This window comes from Cloeon dipterum, chromosome 2 (genome assembly GCF_949628265.1).
Source record: "Cloeon dipterum chromosome 2, ieCloDipt1.1, whole genome shotgun sequence".
In the NCBI taxonomy this organism is placed as follows: domain Eukaryota; kingdom Metazoa; phylum Arthropoda; class Insecta; order Ephemeroptera; family Baetidae; genus Cloeon; species Cloeon dipterum.
The window spans coordinates 7407822-7424845 of NC_088787.1; the positions used below are offsets into that span (position 1 = coordinate 7407822).

The 17024-nt window shown below is 35.8% G+C and overlaps 2 protein-coding genes across 8 annotated transcripts in view; one reads left to right on the top strand and one right to left on the bottom strand.

The window, feature by feature from the left end:
- Positions 1 to 5262, top strand: part of LOC135935211 (epidermal growth factor receptor kinase substrate 8-like protein 2) — a 39389-nt gene extending 34127 nt beyond the window's left edge. For 5 of the 7 annotated variants that reach the window (XM_065477360.1, XM_065477356.1, XM_065477359.1 and 2 more), the window contains exons 13-15: positions 2301 to 2528; positions 3920 to 4218; positions 4802 to 5262. In XM_065477360.1, the coding sequence (XP_065333432.1) occupies positions 2301 to 2528; positions 3920 to 4218; positions 4802 to 4948 (674 nt within the window). In that variant the 3' untranslated portion in view covers positions 4949 to 5262. Of the gene's footprint in view, positions 1 to 1817; positions 2161 to 2300; positions 2529 to 3919; positions 4219 to 4801 lie in introns of those variants that run through there. The other 2 variants (XM_065477361.1, XM_065477362.1) reach the window with 2 other exon arrangements.
- A 149-nt stretch (positions 5263 to 5411) lies between these two features.
- On the bottom strand, positions 5412 to 16530 carry LOC135935212 (uncharacterized). Its single transcript, XM_065477363.1, has 4 exons — positions 16318 to 16530; positions 11645 to 11956; positions 7244 to 7477; positions 5412 to 6674 (listed from the first exon to the last, which is right to left on the bottom strand). Exons 2-4 carry the CDS (start codon positions 11789 to 11791, stop codon positions 6336 to 6338), a joined length of 720 nt encoding a protein of 239 aa, XP_065333435.1. The 5' UTR covers positions 11792 to 11956; positions 16318 to 16530; the 3' UTR covers positions 5412 to 6335.
- Between the last annotated feature and the right edge of the window lie 494 nt (positions 16531 to 17024).

Sequence of the window (17024 nt, forward strand, 5' to 3'; positions counted from 1 at the left end):
TTTGTCCCTGCCAAAAAGTTTTAAAATTTGAAAACTCTCCAAATATGTTCCGTATTTCTTCGCAGGGATTTTAAAATCTTGTTGCAAAAAATTGCAGAAATCTAATTGTTTTCCCCAAATCACAACAATTAATTGGGATTAAACATTTATTTAAGTACAGTTGTGCCTAATTTGGTTGTTTTTTCTAAGAAATTAATAATGCAGGCGATACAACTGGCGGGAAATTCAATTAAATTGACGTTTTCATCTTTCCTTACGTTGGTTTACTAAGGGAAAACAATTTTAAATCGGGTTTCTTCTCAAAATTGAATTTTATATTTTTTAAACGGTTCCAAATGTTTAAAAATTTATTAATAATTTTCATTCGATTATATTTTGCAATCTGTCAGTGGCTTTAAACACCAACAGTGTATATTTTTCAGGAGAATATCTCATGAGCCCCTTTGGAGATTTTTTTTTAATTTAATTTTCTTTAGTAAATAGGTGCTAAAAATTTCCATCATGTCCTACGTGTGTCGATAGAGCTCTTCCGTTTCTGTACCCTTTTCCGCTCAAATGTGGCCATATAACTCTGTGTGTTTTTAATATTTACGATGCTACGTGTGTGTTAAGTGCGCGCGCGGAGGAAAAAATCAGTGTAGCGAATGCTCTGGGCAATTAGCTAATGAAGCGTGTTTACAACGCACAGAGAGAGAGAAAGCTGCATATATGTGTTTATATTTGTTCACGCAGCCAGACTATATTTCGTGTTTATTTTCCGCTTGATTAATGCGCTTTGTCGGCGAAAAAAGTAGTTCTATATTTCGCATCCGAGAGGAAAAGAGAACAATGCGCTTTGTGCGGCGCAATCCCCTTTTAATGGTTCTCTCTCTGTGTGTGTGCGTGGATGTCAATTTATACGCACGGCACGTCGAGTGTAAGACCGTTTTAATAGAAGCCATAATTTCCGATTATATCGTTGCCACGGTGCTGATTAATTAATTTATAATACATGTGTCTGCAAATTTTACACACACACACACGCACTACTTCGTATTCAATCCAAAGAGCAATCACTTGTATGCATGTTCAGTATTTAAGACAGGAGATGTACAGTGATTTTTATCCATTATATCGCAGTTTATTGCAATATTTTATGATTTATATAAGAAAGTTATTGTTAGGAAGGGGGATGGAAAGATAAATCAGTGGGGTCCTCAAGGGAATATGGCGGCTGTTAGGGTGCACCGGCTTATTTGATAGATTTTCTAACGAAAATTCTTTTTTTTTGGAATTATTTTTCGGAGCAGTCGACAGATGGTGCCACCGGTCGTTTACAATTTTCTGGCACTTGCATTCTTAGCTTAAAAGGATTTAACTGCATGGGTTGAAAATCAAACTCGGTTCAGCCAATCACAGCAGAAAAATTAAAATTTTCAAAATTATCCAGTGTTAGAAGTTGCCAACAGATGGCGCCACCATGTACTTTCAATTTTAATGAAATGAGACTCAATCCTGCTGCGGTGCATTCTGCTTCTAGAACTATTTCTTCAGACGAGCTGAAAACCAAAAGAAAGCATAGAAAAGAATGCACAGTGGCAGGATTGAGTATGAAATCGCAATGAGAGTGCCTTAAAATTAAATTTATTACGAAAGTATACATAACAAAGTGCCATCTGTTAGCGCCTTCGAGCAGCAACTGGTGAATTAACAGTCTCTTCCTAACCTTGAACACCAACAACTAACAAGCAAACTACTATTATTTTTTTTTAATATTTTTTTATCTGATCTGAAATTAAAATGGAATTGATATATGTGTTACATTTTTTTTGCCGTAGAACCCTAGCAGCAGCCATGTTAGCGCGACTCTTGGATCAAACCCCTGTTGAGAAAAGGTGTTTTACAAAGCTGCCCCCGCCTGTTTTACGTGTATGTTTCCGTGACGGTGGCTGCTATTCTCTTGCATCTTTTTATGTACGTCTCTGTATGTCTCGCCCCCAAAACCCAGCCACCGCCCATCGAAAGAAAATGTGTATCTTTAAATCTATATCGATTTTTGTATATCAAAATATATATTATATACAGCTATATATATATACCCTCCACGACGATTATTTACAACGTAATATGCAATTTATGCTCTAGATTTCGATTAATAAAACTTAACGTGTCTCAGTTGAACGTGTTGTCTCTTTTTGTGTCCAACGCTTTCCTCTTCATCTTTCCTCTTATTCACACTGATTATCATCCACATAATTTCGGACAAATCAAAACACATTTCGGCGAGAGGAAGAAGAGAAAGAAAAAAAATGATATTTCAGGCCCGCCACCGCCGCGCCGCCGCTCGAGCAGCTCGTCCAGCTCGGACGACGAACGCGTGGTGATCAGGAAGCCGCCGCCGCCGCCCCAGAAAATGGCGACGCCACCACCCCGCGCGCCCTCTCCGGCGCCGCTGCCTCCGCCGCCCCCGAGCATGCCACCTCCACCACCTAAAAATAACGTGCAGCCGCGGCCTGTCCAACGCAGGTCGGACACCATCAAAACCCAAGGTGGTCGCTCGTTCAGTAAGATTCCAAGGGTTGCCAGTTGATGAGATATGGTTAGCGGAAACAATTGGATTAGGAATTTTTAATTAATTGTTCATCTAGAGAAATTAATTGCAAAGTGGTTCTGACCAAAAATAAATTTTAAATGACTATCTAATAAAAATCTCAGCAGTATAGCCTGAGTAAACATAAATAAATAAAACAAAAAATTTAGTCTTTTGTTTTTTGTTGCTTAATGCAAAATTTTATTATTTAATTATAACTTTATTTTAGTTGTCGATTTTTTATTAAAATTAATTATTTTTACAAATTATATAAGAGCAATTTTTATTGAATAATGAAAAATAGTGATTACGTTATTTTATAGTTAATTTTCATAATGTTTATTTAAAAATATCAGTTCTAAACACGATTATTCTGCAGTACAATGATTGAACAAAATTATTCCTCTTTGCGTTGCAACCTTTGTGTACATCAATTACTGTAACACTACCTCAAAATTCAGTTTTCATACATTTCCAAATATATAAATATGCGGTTACAGCTTTTGAAAGTCACGGCTGGTCAACAAACAGCCCATTAAATTCTAAACACAAAGAAAACCGCACGTTCATAGTGTTAAATCTCTGAGGTCTGGCAACCAACCACTTTCGCTCAAGCCTTTATCAAAAAGGCAGGCTTGGCCTTTTGGCTGTAAGCCTATAGGATTTTTTTTACAATCGAAAGGTGTTTTTCGTTTTTCTCCATTCAGGAATCGTCATGTTCATTTATCAATATTTTTCAAGGACGAAAGGACATTGAAAAGATTAAATTAATTAATTACTACAAAATCATGCATTCAAAGATGCAGGAAATTTCCGGATTATTTAAATTCATGTATGTGAAGGTGATTTGCGAAAATGAGGCGACTAGTTAAAGAAAAATCTCCTTTAAAATTCAAACAGGCACATCATAAACCAATTATAGCTTAAATCAAATTTCACCAACCTTTTACTAAAATTTAAATTGTTTGACCATTTATATTTTTAATTCCTTTGTCGTCAAGATCTTTCCTACGGAGTTAGGCAATTTTTGGGAAATAAAATCAGATTTTAAGCCGCAGATCAATTGGCTCTAACTCAATCTTTCAGTTCATAACATATTTTCAACGTCCACGTCTCTTTAACTCTCTATCGGTTTTGAATGCTTAATTAGATCAATAATTGCTTGGGAATAGTTGTCTCTAACTAAATCCTGATATATCTGTCCAATTCTCAGCTTAATTTAACAATTCCCTAATGATTGTTCTAAAACATTCCGAAATAATTCATTCAAATAACAAAAATAAATCCGTAGTAAATTAGAATCATAAAACTCTCAGAGATAAATAATGGAAATTCATTGCTGGTATATAGCGAGTCGTCCTGAGATGATGCAGGAGGAGCTGCAGATGGTGCTGTCAGAGTGGCGTCAGCAGCGTCACCTGGACATCATGCGCACGCCAGAGGTGTTCATCGACCAGCAGTCGACCCCTGAGGAGGTGCAGATTTGGCTCAAGGAGAAGAGCTTCAGCGATAAGATCCAGAAGAAGTTCCTCTCCATGAACGGCGACGACCTGTTCGCCCTGAAGAAGGATCAGCTGATCCTGTACTGCGGCAGGGACGAGGGCGCCAGGCTCAACTCGCAACTCAACCTCATGAGAACCATGTCAGGCGTGAGTATTACTTTTTTTATTTGATAATAGATGTATTTTCTGAATTTACAGAAGAATATGCAAAAGATATTTAAGACTTTAATAATTATCTTTAAAACATAAGACTGCCGAGAAATTAATAAACTCGATTGATTGGTTGGCGATCTTAAAGACCCACTAATCGATTCTTGAGGGTCGAATTAGGTAAAGTGGATATTTTTTCCAACCAAAACGAACTTTTTTCCCGCCAAAACAATATGAACGTATATGTGAGAACTGCGCATGCGTCAGAGCACTTGCAGGGAGGCCACCTGTAGGAATGACTTATTTGTCAGGTCCAGCCAGCTCTGACGCACGCGCACTTCTCGCACTCATATTGTTTTGGCGGGAAAAAAAGTTCGCACGTTGCGCTGCACTTTTTGGTCAGAAAAATATCCACTTTACCTATTTCAAAACCTCAAGAATCGATTGGTGTGCTCAGAAACCTCGTCAAAGACGGTCTTTAATCAAATTAACGTTTTTGCAAATATTTTGAACTTCTCCAACGTGAGAAAATATCACGTTTTCCTTCCAAACGTAATTAAAATAAAACGATTGATTTCAGTACAAAACGAGACGGTCGACCGAGCTGCGAGCGATTTTGGCCCGCGCCAGACAGAAAGCAGAGGCGGGAATCCCGCCAACCGACGACAGCAACAATTCCTCCTCAGACGACGATGAGGACGAAAGGGCCACCACCAACGGGCACTAACCCTTGAACCAAATTTGCTCATATATTTGTTCCATATTATTGTACTATTTTCAAGTCATCGAGGATGTGGGATAGGCAAACATATAAATAAGAGGCCATTTATTATAATGATGCTATTTATCCTTATTGCTATTTTATTACAAAAATTCGGGTCCATAAACACTAGTTATCACACACATTATGAGAATAAAGCTTTTACACCATCCGACAGTAAACATTTTGCAATAAAAAATGTATTTATGATTTGATTAAATATTTATAAAGAAGTAGCTAGTTTGTAATTGAAATAAAATTTTCCAAATTTATCTATTGAACATATTGAAGTGTTTTAATTTTAAAATATTTCTATAGCTATGTAAGCCCATGAGAAGAAAAACCTCATAATTTTGCCTGATACCGAAGGTATGTCTATATTTTGGTTAAATAAATTCATTAAATTTTTAGTAAGTTCATTGCATTGAATCAAACCTTTTCAAGAGGAATGATACTGGAAAAGCCTGGAAAATGCTTGTTGTCAATGCATAAACTCGTTCCTTAGGATTCAGTTAAAGCCTAAATTGACCTAAGGAGCGCTGTAATTTTTTGAGAAAATTGGCTGGAAAGTTACCGTGCTTTTCAAATGGTAATGGCTGTCTCCTTACTTGAAATCCGATTTAATTTCAAAACCAAGAGTTTCCCCAATAAGTGGCATACACCGTTGAATAGATCTCGACGAGAGGAATCGGAATATGCCAAGAAAATATGTTCGAGCACTGTAAATTTTGGAGAAAATTGGCAAAATTTGTATTTTTATTGTAGGTTGGTCCTTTTTTATTATTGCAAATTGTTGAACAAATTGTTTATCGGTCATTGTTTAAGGCATCCAACAATTTGAAATAATTTTCAATTGTTGCCCAGTATCATTCCACTTTAAATGTAATTTTTGGAGTTGGTATGTTGGACTAGAGTTTTTAATTTTTGATAATGTTTTATTTCTCCTTATAAATTTATAATGCATTCCTAATAATAGTTATATTTTTTAATTTGTTTGAATGGGAGTAAGAAAACCGAAATAGACTGTTTTCATACATGTATTCCTAAATTAAATAAAAAAAATGCAGTCCTGGGGGAATAAACTCAAATTTGAGCAGGACCAAAATTTTAAAATCGCACTTACACATCTTTATAAATTTATTTCATAAATCACTTCTTGAATTTATTTTTCGAAATCATTGCTTTTCAATGGCACTTAATTTAAGGCCCCACGCAAAGCTTCGACAAGAAGGAATTAAAAAGAATTAATTATTGAAAGTAGAATCACAAAGCAATTAAGGAAGAATTACACAATATCGTTCCGTCCGCCCTCGTCAGGGGCAGACAACGACGAACACAGTCTCACAATTGAAGGTCAGACGAAAATCTCGGCCTCGGCGTCGGGGTCTTGGCCTCTGCCGGCGGCCGCTCGGTCGAGCATGGCCTGCAGGGCGGCCGGGAAGGCGGGCAGGCAGACGCCCGAGTCGAGCGACGACACGGAAGACTCGCCGCCGTCGCTCTTCAGCTCGGCGTGGTACGTCGGCAGCGAGAACAGCCGCCGCAGCACCACCCTCCCCTCCAGTCCGGCCACCCCTTCGTCCTCGTCGTCGCCCTTCTGCTGCTGGCCGGCGCTCACTGTCTGCGAGCGGCGGCAGCGGTTCCGCGAGATCGGTGGGTACGACACCCGCTGACGCACGAACACGCCCGCCGAGTCCTGGAAAAAATTAATTATTTTATTAATCAATTAATTTTTATTTTAAAAAATGATATTACATAAAATTGTAACCCTAATGTGCCCTAAAATTAAATTTTTCGAATTTTATCGGTTACGCCCTCTTTTTTGAGCAAAGGAAATTAATTGCTTCTGGATGAAAATTTAATCGCGAGAAGATAAAAAATAGTTCTTTTGAGCCTTGAAAGACTATTTTATTTTTTTTTAAATTGCAGATTTTTTAAATGGGTTTGTGTTTGGCCTCATCAAAATTCACCAGCTCATAGCAGCGTTAAAAACTGCCTAAATTCAGACAGCTGATTAAATTTCCCATTTTTTTCTTACTTTTTAAATTTTTTTCATATTAATATTTTTGCGCACAAAATTCGTCCGAAAACCTCAACTGGCCGCTAGAGAACCTTTCATTTTTTGTTTGGGAAAATTAAAATACCCAAAATTATGTTCATGTATTCGAGAATCATCTCAGAAGTATTAATTTTGTCATTTTAAACTAATTCTACAAGCATAACTACGAATTCATGAATTAATTTTATTTCCGTTTATGTTTCTACCTCTCGACTCAAGGGTTCAAAGACGTCCTCGTCCTCCTCATCAAGTATTTGGTCCTGGCTGCAGACGTTGACCTCGCGCACCGAGGCCAGACTGCACGTGGACGAATTGAGAGAGGAGAAACACGAGCCTTCTGAGCCTTCCGACTGATGCATTTGCGCCTTCAGCTCCTCGATGGATTCTTCCAGAGCGAAGAACTGCTCGAACAGCATCGCATCCTGATCCGCCAAGTCCGTCTAAAAAAATAAAATAAATTAAATTGATTTTTAATTTAAAGTCAGAATTGATTTTTTATTTTAATTTTAAAAATACAGAAAACTCTGAAATAAAATCAAAATGAAACAGGAAGCAGATTATATATAGGAAACTAAGATTAAATAAGTCTAAACAAAAAGCGCTGTATTTATTTGTCAGAACAGAATTAGTGCTTTAGTTTACTATAAATGAAGATTGAAAAATTCCTAAATTATTGTATCATGTTAACACGACATCTTCATTAAAAAAAATAAACCTGTGTCCAAAATGAACAGGAAAACTCTTTTGAAACGTATCTTTAACTGTAATAGTTACAGCAATCGAGTCCAAAGTTTAGAAACCATCTTCAACATTTGGACGGTTCTGGATATTTTAAATTAATTAACGATGACACAACTAAACTTTTACTGCCACTAATCTCATATATTTCATAATCATTTGCAATTATTATTCAACGTTTAGGAGGTTTCAGTAAAAATTCAGCTGGATTGATTTAATTTTTAAAAAATCAAATTTTGAAAAAAAAGAAACAAAGTAATAAAAGTCATGATTTTATGTAAAAAAAGCTGTTTCATTTCCTTTAAATTTAAATAATTTCCTCATTAAGACATTTCATTTGGAAAATAAACCAAACAAAGTTATATTTATGACTCGCAAAATTTTACCAAAATAAAAATAATATTTAAATTGAAAAATCAAACAGGAAAATGAATGATTCAACATTCATATTTATTTTCCTGACATTTTAGCCTTTTTTCCTTCCTTATTCACCAAAAAAGAACGGAAATGACGCTTGAATGGTGGTCGGTGCGGCCGCAGCCACAGTTAAAAAGAAACAAATTACTCTCGCCACCGGTTTCTCGCTTTCTAACCTCCGTTCAAATACGTATTGAACAATCATTTAAATAGCGCCGATCGAGTTTCCGAAGAATGCGAAAGTGTGGGTTCTCATGTAACAAGAAAGGGCCATTTTTAGCGCATAATCCGCTAAACACGCAATGGACTGCTGGGGCTTCAGTGCCGCGCAAATGAATGGGTTTTAGGGTTACTTAAGGCCGCAACATGCAATTCGATAAACAAGTCGCATTTCCAGAAAAGAAACAGCAAAAGTTGGAAAACAACTTTTAATTCGCAGCCGAGCGTCAAACAAACATAACAATATAACAACAACACAAAGTTTTTGTAAGTCGTTAAAAATCGCCGGTGAGCGGACGAGCCTGCGACAGAGCAGAAAAAGCTGTGCGTTTTCTGTTCCTGATTATTCAAACGCGACACGCAAGCTTGAGTAATGCAATGCACCGGGCAAATCGAGGAAATCCTGTCGAGTGTGAATGCAAATAAAAAAAAATACCCAAACAGCTCAACCAGCCATGCAGATGCAGAATTATGACGGATTATCAGACCATGCCTTTTTTTTGCCGTGCAGAAATTACTTAAGCGACAAGTGCCCCAATTTGGTCGTTTAACATCTGATTGAAATCATTAATAGTAATATTTAAAAGGGGAATTTTGTGAAAATATCCTATAATCTAGGCGTAACTTAAAACAACAAGTTTAAAAAAATTCAAACTTGCAGGGACATTAATTTTTTAATTGGGTATGATATAGGAAAACAATTAATATTAATTTAATTGTTGACTTCAATTTTCAATTAACCAAATTTTCTATCGAATGTATATATCGACAATTGATAACAATCAGATTAAGTAAGAGTTTAATAAAAGATTTTTACGAGTTTTCCTAAAAATTAAAGAAAGGAGCAGTTCTTCAAACGATATGATACCAAGTTCTCAGCCTCATTTTAATAATTATTTTTATTTTGTTTTAATTTTTTTGTCTCGATATGGCAAAATTTATGAGGCCAAATACCATAATATATGCCAATTTGAAACTAATAGACAATTTGTTAAAAATCCTTTTTACCTGCCCTATTTGAAAAGCTGCATTAAAATTAGGAAAAAGCAAAATATTTCCCAGTTTGTCTTTTAAATTTCTGAGAAAACTGGCCCCAAAGCTTGCATGCTAAACAAGCGGTGAGAAATGATTGAGGCGCCATTTATCGCTACATTAATTGTTCATTTTTTGGTTATTTATGAGGAATTTATATATTTTTGTTAATAGTTCAACTGGGAAAACAAGCGTTGATTAGTTTGATAACTTTGTCTTTCTTGATAATTGGTTTCATTTTCACCGGAGCAGTGCATTTATAAAATATTAAAACGCTCACTTGAGGACATCCTAGAAATAATCAGTATAAAATCGAAGCGTTTAAGTGTTACGATAAAACTTAGAAAAGCACACGCACGTGTCATTGTTTGAAATTTCGAGTTGTTTATTTTAATATCCATGGAAGAAGGATTGAATTCTAGCCCTTTTTTGCAAAAATGACGAAAACAGACAGTGAAGGGAATTAATTTGGTTTGTGACTTAAATCAGCTACTCAAAGCTATGAAACAGTTAATATTTTTTTAATGAAAGCTTTTCATTTTAATACTTATTGTTATAGGTTGAAAAATGAAATAGCAAGAAGGAAAAAAACCATATCTATTTTCGTATTAAAGTATAAATAGCTCCAGGAAAGGCCTGTATGCAGTTTTAAGTCAAAATATCAATGCACTATTTAATTAAAATGCATCTAAACATATTTAATTAGGGTATATTACATGCGGTGCATAAAATTTAAAATTTATGGTCACCTCTCGGCAAATTATTCGGCCTGAACTTCCCCAACGGGTGCCAGAAGAGCCATGGTGCGGCAAAAGGGCGCCTTGAGTCTGCTGACACACGTTGAGGAATTTCAGCCCGTAAGATTTAATACACGCTTTCAAATTTAAAACTTAAGAAATTTATTTTGTTGTTATTTAGTAAACTTGTATGTGTACAAATTTTTTTAGATTTATATTCTTAAAATTATATAAAACAATATTTTAAAACGTAAAAAATTATTTAATTAAAATTTAAATTTTATATGTAAAATGTTTACATGTATTTTAAAAAACACTATGACATTTTTATAATTTTTAATAAGCAGTTAATATATTTGATCTTCTAACGAATAGAAGTTTCTTTGGGGCGAGAGGAGAAATAAACTGATTGTTTTGATAAAAATCAATTAAAAATCGTCAGATTTAATTCTAAGTGACGTGTGGCAATTAAATTATAAATTTCAGCTCATGGTTAGTAATTCACAATCATACTCAACAAATATACAAATTGATCTTCAATCGACGATCTTCAATGGAGCTAATCTCATCTTCGTACAGATCCGATTCGAGCATTAAACATCCCATTGATTCGTCCTTAATTAACAGTAGTAGCTGGTCCATGTCCACGCTACAGCCTATCGGCCAGGTTGCCTTTATAACATACATATTCCGCCATAATAAATTTACAATTCACAAAAGAATAACAATAGTTTGGAAAGAAATTCACAATAAGAAAATACTCACAAAAATTAATTTGAACATCAGTTCAAATTACAAAGGTACGCAGATCCGCATCAAGCGTGCGTCATTCGTGGACATGGCCCGTCGTGGCCACTCCACCTTCAATGAGCTACGTGCTGCACTCGGCCAGACACGCACTCCTAATGCCAGGCTTGAGCATTCGCTCTTGCCGGCTCACAAACATTCTAATAGTGAATTACAAATATTTCCAAACATATCCCTCAGATGGCGAAACATATCAATCATACAAGAAATTAAACGAGTGATATACAATTACTCGTTACAATCTTAAATGAGTGTTTAATCTGTGATCAAAATTCTTTCCCTGTGTGCGAAAAGAGATAAGAGGAGCAATCTATTGCTTCGCTCTCTTTTTAAAACCGATGATGCTGCAGCAGTTGTATTATCTGACCGTCTTTTATTAATTTTTAGTCCAAAAATGAAATCTAACGCAATTACAGATCCCTGAGAAAGCAGAAAATGGAAATAAAATCACTAGAAATTTAAAACCGAAAGATAAAAACAATATTTAAAATTCAAATTTCAATATTTGATAGAAATTGCCTGATGAAAAAGAAATTTGAGTCTAATTACGCACTTAAATAAAACATCAATTTATCCGAGAGTGGTGTAAAATCGACGTTATTTCGCTTCCAATTACTCTCTTACTGAGTTTAAATATTATCCTAGAATTGAACTCACGATTTCGCTTCTGAGGTGCTGTATTTTTTGGTCGAGCCGGAAGTGCGAGTTCTGCATTTGCGTCTGGTCGGTGCGCCAGGCGGTTTTCCTTCGCTCGGTGCGCGTGAGCCACTCGGCGAAGAAGTCGTGGCCGCGTTTGTGGCGCATTGCACCTGGGGCCAGGGGTCGAAGGGCATCGGCTGCACCGGCCTCCAGCCGCGCTGCACTTGTCGCCGCCGTCGCCGCTCAACTGCCGCCCGCCACCGGGCTTCACACTCTGCTATACCGCGCGTCTCTTTGTTGTTGCTGCTCGTCCGGCAGTTGCCGCTCACTCTGTGGAAAAGCAAACCGGTTGACGCCTGATTAGATAACAACGCGTGCGGCGCTCGCGGCAAGCTATGCCAGAACGGCGGTGCGTGGCGTCACAAATCTGATTCGCTACTGATGCGAGCCGCGGTTTTTTTTTATTATTTGTGTATACATGCTGGGAATGCACTTCCAGTAATTGGGATTTGCTTTTAATCTGATTGAAATTCCCGGAACAACATTTTTTATTTAATTAATAAAGGAAATTTTATTGAAATTCCTGGAGCTCTTGGAACGGATAAAAATGGGGTCAACTTAATCTGGGGTTTTTACAGGAAGGGAAATTTCCTGGTTAGAGAAAAATTTATCATAGCGGTTGATATGCTTTTGTTACAAGAAGTTTCCAATGGATAAATATTACAGGACAATAAATACAAGGCCACAATTGAAAATTGTTTGAATTGTTGGATGCAATAAGCAGTTGATCAATAAACAATTTATTCTACAATTTGCAACAATCAAAAAATGATCTTGCTACAGAAATAATTCAAATTTTTAAAAATTTTCTCCAAAATTTCCAGCGCTTGACCACATTTTTTATGCAGATTTCGATTCTTCTCGTCGAGATCTGTCCATCAGCGTATGACACTCTTTGGGAAAACTCTTTGTTTTGAAATAAAATAAAATTTCAAGTAAAGAGGAATGATACTGCAGAAGCCTGGAAAAACTCATCCCTTAATATTCAGTCAAAGCCTAAATTGACTTAAGAAGCAGTGTAAATTTTTGAGAAAATTGGCTGGAAAGTTAGCGTGCTTTTCAAATGGTAATGGCTGTCTCCTTGCTTGAAATCCGATTTAATTTCAAAACCAAGAGTTTCCCCAATAAGTGGCATACACCGTTGGACAGATCTCAACGAGAGGAATCGGAATATGCCAAGAAAATATGTTGAAGCACTCTAAATTTTGGAGAAAATTCGAAAAATTTTGAATTTTTACTGTAGGAAGTTCCTTTTTTATTATTGCAAATTGTTTAACAAATTGTTTATCGATAAATTGTTTATGGCAACCAACAATTTAAATGATTTTCAATTGTTGCCCAGTATCATTCCACTTTAAAGAGCATGCTAACTTTGCAGCCACTTTTCTAAAAAAAATTACAATGTTATTTAGGTCAATTTTGGCTTCAACTTAATCCTAAGGGATGAGTTTATGTATTGGCAACAAAGATTTTGCAGGATCAATCCTCTTTAACGGAATGGATTTTTGTGGAATCGAGAAAAACTCAGCTCTAAAATTCCCGAAAATCCAATCTGATTGACACGGAAATAATTAAATTTCAGAATAAGCACACTTTTAGAATAAACAACGCCTTTTGCATGTTATTTTTACCAACGTTATGTGTATTGAACGAGGAGTGCATTTTCCTGCTGCTAAATTAAATTACGATTTTCAAAAGGAAGGCAGTGGTTTTTTCGAGAAAGCTGCGCTACTCTAGACAAATTTTCGCACTCTCCAGATTTTTAGTTTAATCAGCTTTCCAAAATTTTGCTGTTTACTAATAATTCTCTCATTTTCTCACAGATTTTTTAATAGTTTTAATTAAATTAAATTTCAAAAAACAAGCTTTACTGCACGTAAATTACATTTTCGCTAAAGATCTTCCATTATAGTAATTACGATAGTTTCTTCTCTAATAATTTGTATTGTTCTCACAATTACAATTAGTTCAATTTATCATACTTTGAGCGCTCACACTTAGCAATGCGATTATAGACGATCGTTTATTAAATTGTCGCGTGTTTGCAGTTTGCATCTCACAGAGACTAAAGGAATGAATTGGCTGACACATACATAGCACACAATTTTAGCAGCCGGCGTGTACGGGTTCGCTGCACGCGATCGGACAGCAAGGCCAGCCAAGAGCAAGCACCTGCCTCTAGTCTTAAGTTTGTATTGCACACAGAACTGCGATTTTTCACCGTGAAAAAGGAGAAAAACTTATTATCACTGATGTTTGGCGTGGTAGGTGACTCAGATTTACAGTTTTCAATTGTTTTCGAGCCGACGAGACAGAACGCACGCAAAACGCAAAAGGAAAAATAAAATATTAAAACAGCAGGATCTTCCTGACCAGACTGGAAATTTGATTACAAACGTGCGGAATTTATTTGTGAGATGCGGTTTTTGGAAGGGTGTGCTGGATTTTTTTGGCTTACGAATGTTCTAATTAATATTCTGTTTTGCGTGCAATGAAAAATTTTTATGTCCAAAAAGAATAGAATGCGTTATGCGACGAAGGAGAAAAAAGTAAACGTGAAACAGGGTTTAAACGGATGATCCTTAATTTGAAATCTCTGTACAAAGAGAATAGCTTCGTGGTCCTTTAGATGTTCATACAGATTATTTAATTTCGTGGGGAGGCTAATCAAACAGTAAAAATGTAAATAAATATACAATCACGTTCTCTTAAAATCAATTATAGTTTTATATCGGTGGCGCATGCGGCTCCACCGTGTGAGCGTGATTGTTGCATTCTTTATTGTTGTTGTCGTTTCTTTTGGCGTAAGTATTCAAATTTTATTGTTGTTGTCCCGTTTGCATGTTATTCATCTTTAAATTGGAATGATACAGGGCAACAATTGAACATTATTTGATTTGCTGGATGCCATAAACAATTTGTTCAACATTTTGCAATAATAAAAAAGGACCTTCCTACAGTAAAAATTCAAATTTTGCCAATTTTCTCCAAAATTTCCAGTGCTCGAACATATTTTCTTTGCATATTCCGATCCCTCTCGTCGAGATCTGTCCGACGATGTTTGCCACTAATTGGGGAAACTCTTGGTTTGGAAATTAAATCGGATTTTAAGTAAGGAGACAGCCTTACCATTTGAAAATCACGGTAAGTTTCCAGCCAATTTTCTCAAAAAATTACAGCGCTTCTTAGGTCAATTTAGGCTTTAACTGAATCCTAAGGGACGAGTTTATGCATTGGCAACAAGCATTGTCCAGGCTTTTGCAGTATCATTCCTCTTTAAAATCAATTATAGTTTTATATCACATGCGGCTCCACCGAGTGAACGTGTGATTGTTACATTCTTTATTATTGTTGTTGTCGTTTTGTTTGGCGTAATTATTGTATTCTAATTGTTGCTGTTCCGTTTGCATTATGCATTTTTAAATTATACATATTATTCTTGTATTGAACGCAACCTTCTTAACAAAATTCACCATCATTTAACCCGAATTTCCGGGGTAACTGTAAAAATTAGTACATAAAATCAAATAATTATCCTCACTTCAATTAACTCTTAGGAGAGTAAAGCTTTAATTTCCTCAATTTAAACATGATGCATATGCAAACGGAAAAACAACAATTGGAATGCAACGATCACCGCGTGCGGCACCGCTATAGTTTAAACATGTATTCTGGAATTGGAATATTCCAAACTTGCATGATATTTTAGAAAATACGAATATTTACAATAGCAAACTTGGAAGTGGCCTAATCTAAATCCTTGATCCATTTACTTAAGAGTGAAGTATTTTGTATCAGTAGAACTAAGCTGACGAGTGTGAAAGAAAAAAAGTATGCCACAAAACGTCGGCTAGTGGGCACTAAAGTGGCATGTTTGTGTTAAAAACAGGACGTGAGTTTGCGGTCAAATTCGTAGTTTAACGCCGTTCTTTTTCCCCGTGTTGATCTCAGCTTTAATATAGAGGACAAGGTTTTTTCTAAAAAATTTACTTTTTTTCTGAGCTTATTAGCAAATAGTGTGGCATTTGAATGTTTATTTTAAATCAACTTAAAACTCAAATAATACTTGTTTTCCTTGGAAAACCCTAATCTGAGTGAGTATGTCAGATGAAATTGTAAACAGATTACAAATTTTATTAGCTTGCAGATTAGTTTTGCAGTTTCTTCACTATCAAATAAAAATTTATTATTTTGGTTTCCTTTCTAGTGCTTGGATGTGTTCATATAAAAGCTCTATTTCATTCATGTTATATTTTCTCACAGATTTTTTTAATGCAAAATTAAATAACCCAGAGCAAACTAAAAGTACAATTTGAATTTTTTTCTTTAAGTAAATTAATACAAATCCAAAAATGCGCAGAAAAACCCAAAATTTGTGTTTTTTTGCGTAAAAATCCAGTAGTGCATTTTTGCGAATTGAAAAATTGCCGAACCCTGTAAATAACTAGGTAGCATCCTGTTCAGGCATATAATGTTCTTTAAAAAAATATTGTTGAGTGAAAACTGGAAAAATTAAGCACCAAATAATCTGAATAATAATATTTAAGTAAATTATTTCCTCAATATTTTAAAAGAAATCGCTAAATTTATGAAAAAAACCTAAAATTGAATTTAAGACAGTGATTGTCTACCTTGAATTTAGTTTCAAATGTTTCTTCAGGCGAGTCGGATCGCTGTCTAGAATTCGGTGTCAAACACGAGGTGCACGTCCGGTGCGGGGCAGAGTGAGTAAAGGTGTTGTTTGCACTGGCGGCCTGCATAAATTGCGAGCGTACGGCTTAATTGATAATGCAATCGCGGAGGGGTCGTGCGAGCGTGTACACCAGCAGGCTGGCGGAGGCACTGCTGACACACCGGTGTGCCGACCATTATTTCCTTATCGCCGCTCTTTATTTTTATAGAGCTCTGCGGTGCGATAAACAAACAGGCGCGCAGGAAATTAAAAAACGCACCGCAGCAAAACAACTTCACTCGCGTTGCTTCCTCACTTCCAGCTAGGCCGACTTTTAATGCAGTGGTTTAGAGGTGAATTACATTTGCACTTATAGTTGTGCCAAGGACGGTTTAAAAAAGGACAAAGAGCTAAGAATATTACATAATACAATGAAATGGACTTGCCAAATTTTGTTTATTGAAGAGTTGTAAATTTTAAATACCAGAGCATTAACAAATTAATATCATCTTGATTTAAAACTTGATATATATGATTTTAAATCATTTTTTGTAATTATTCACTTACGTATCTTAACATGAGAATATTGGGAATTAAATTAAAATAAAATATTAAATATATAGCAACAATTTTCTTTAGTATTCCGTAAAAACCAGCATTGTCTGG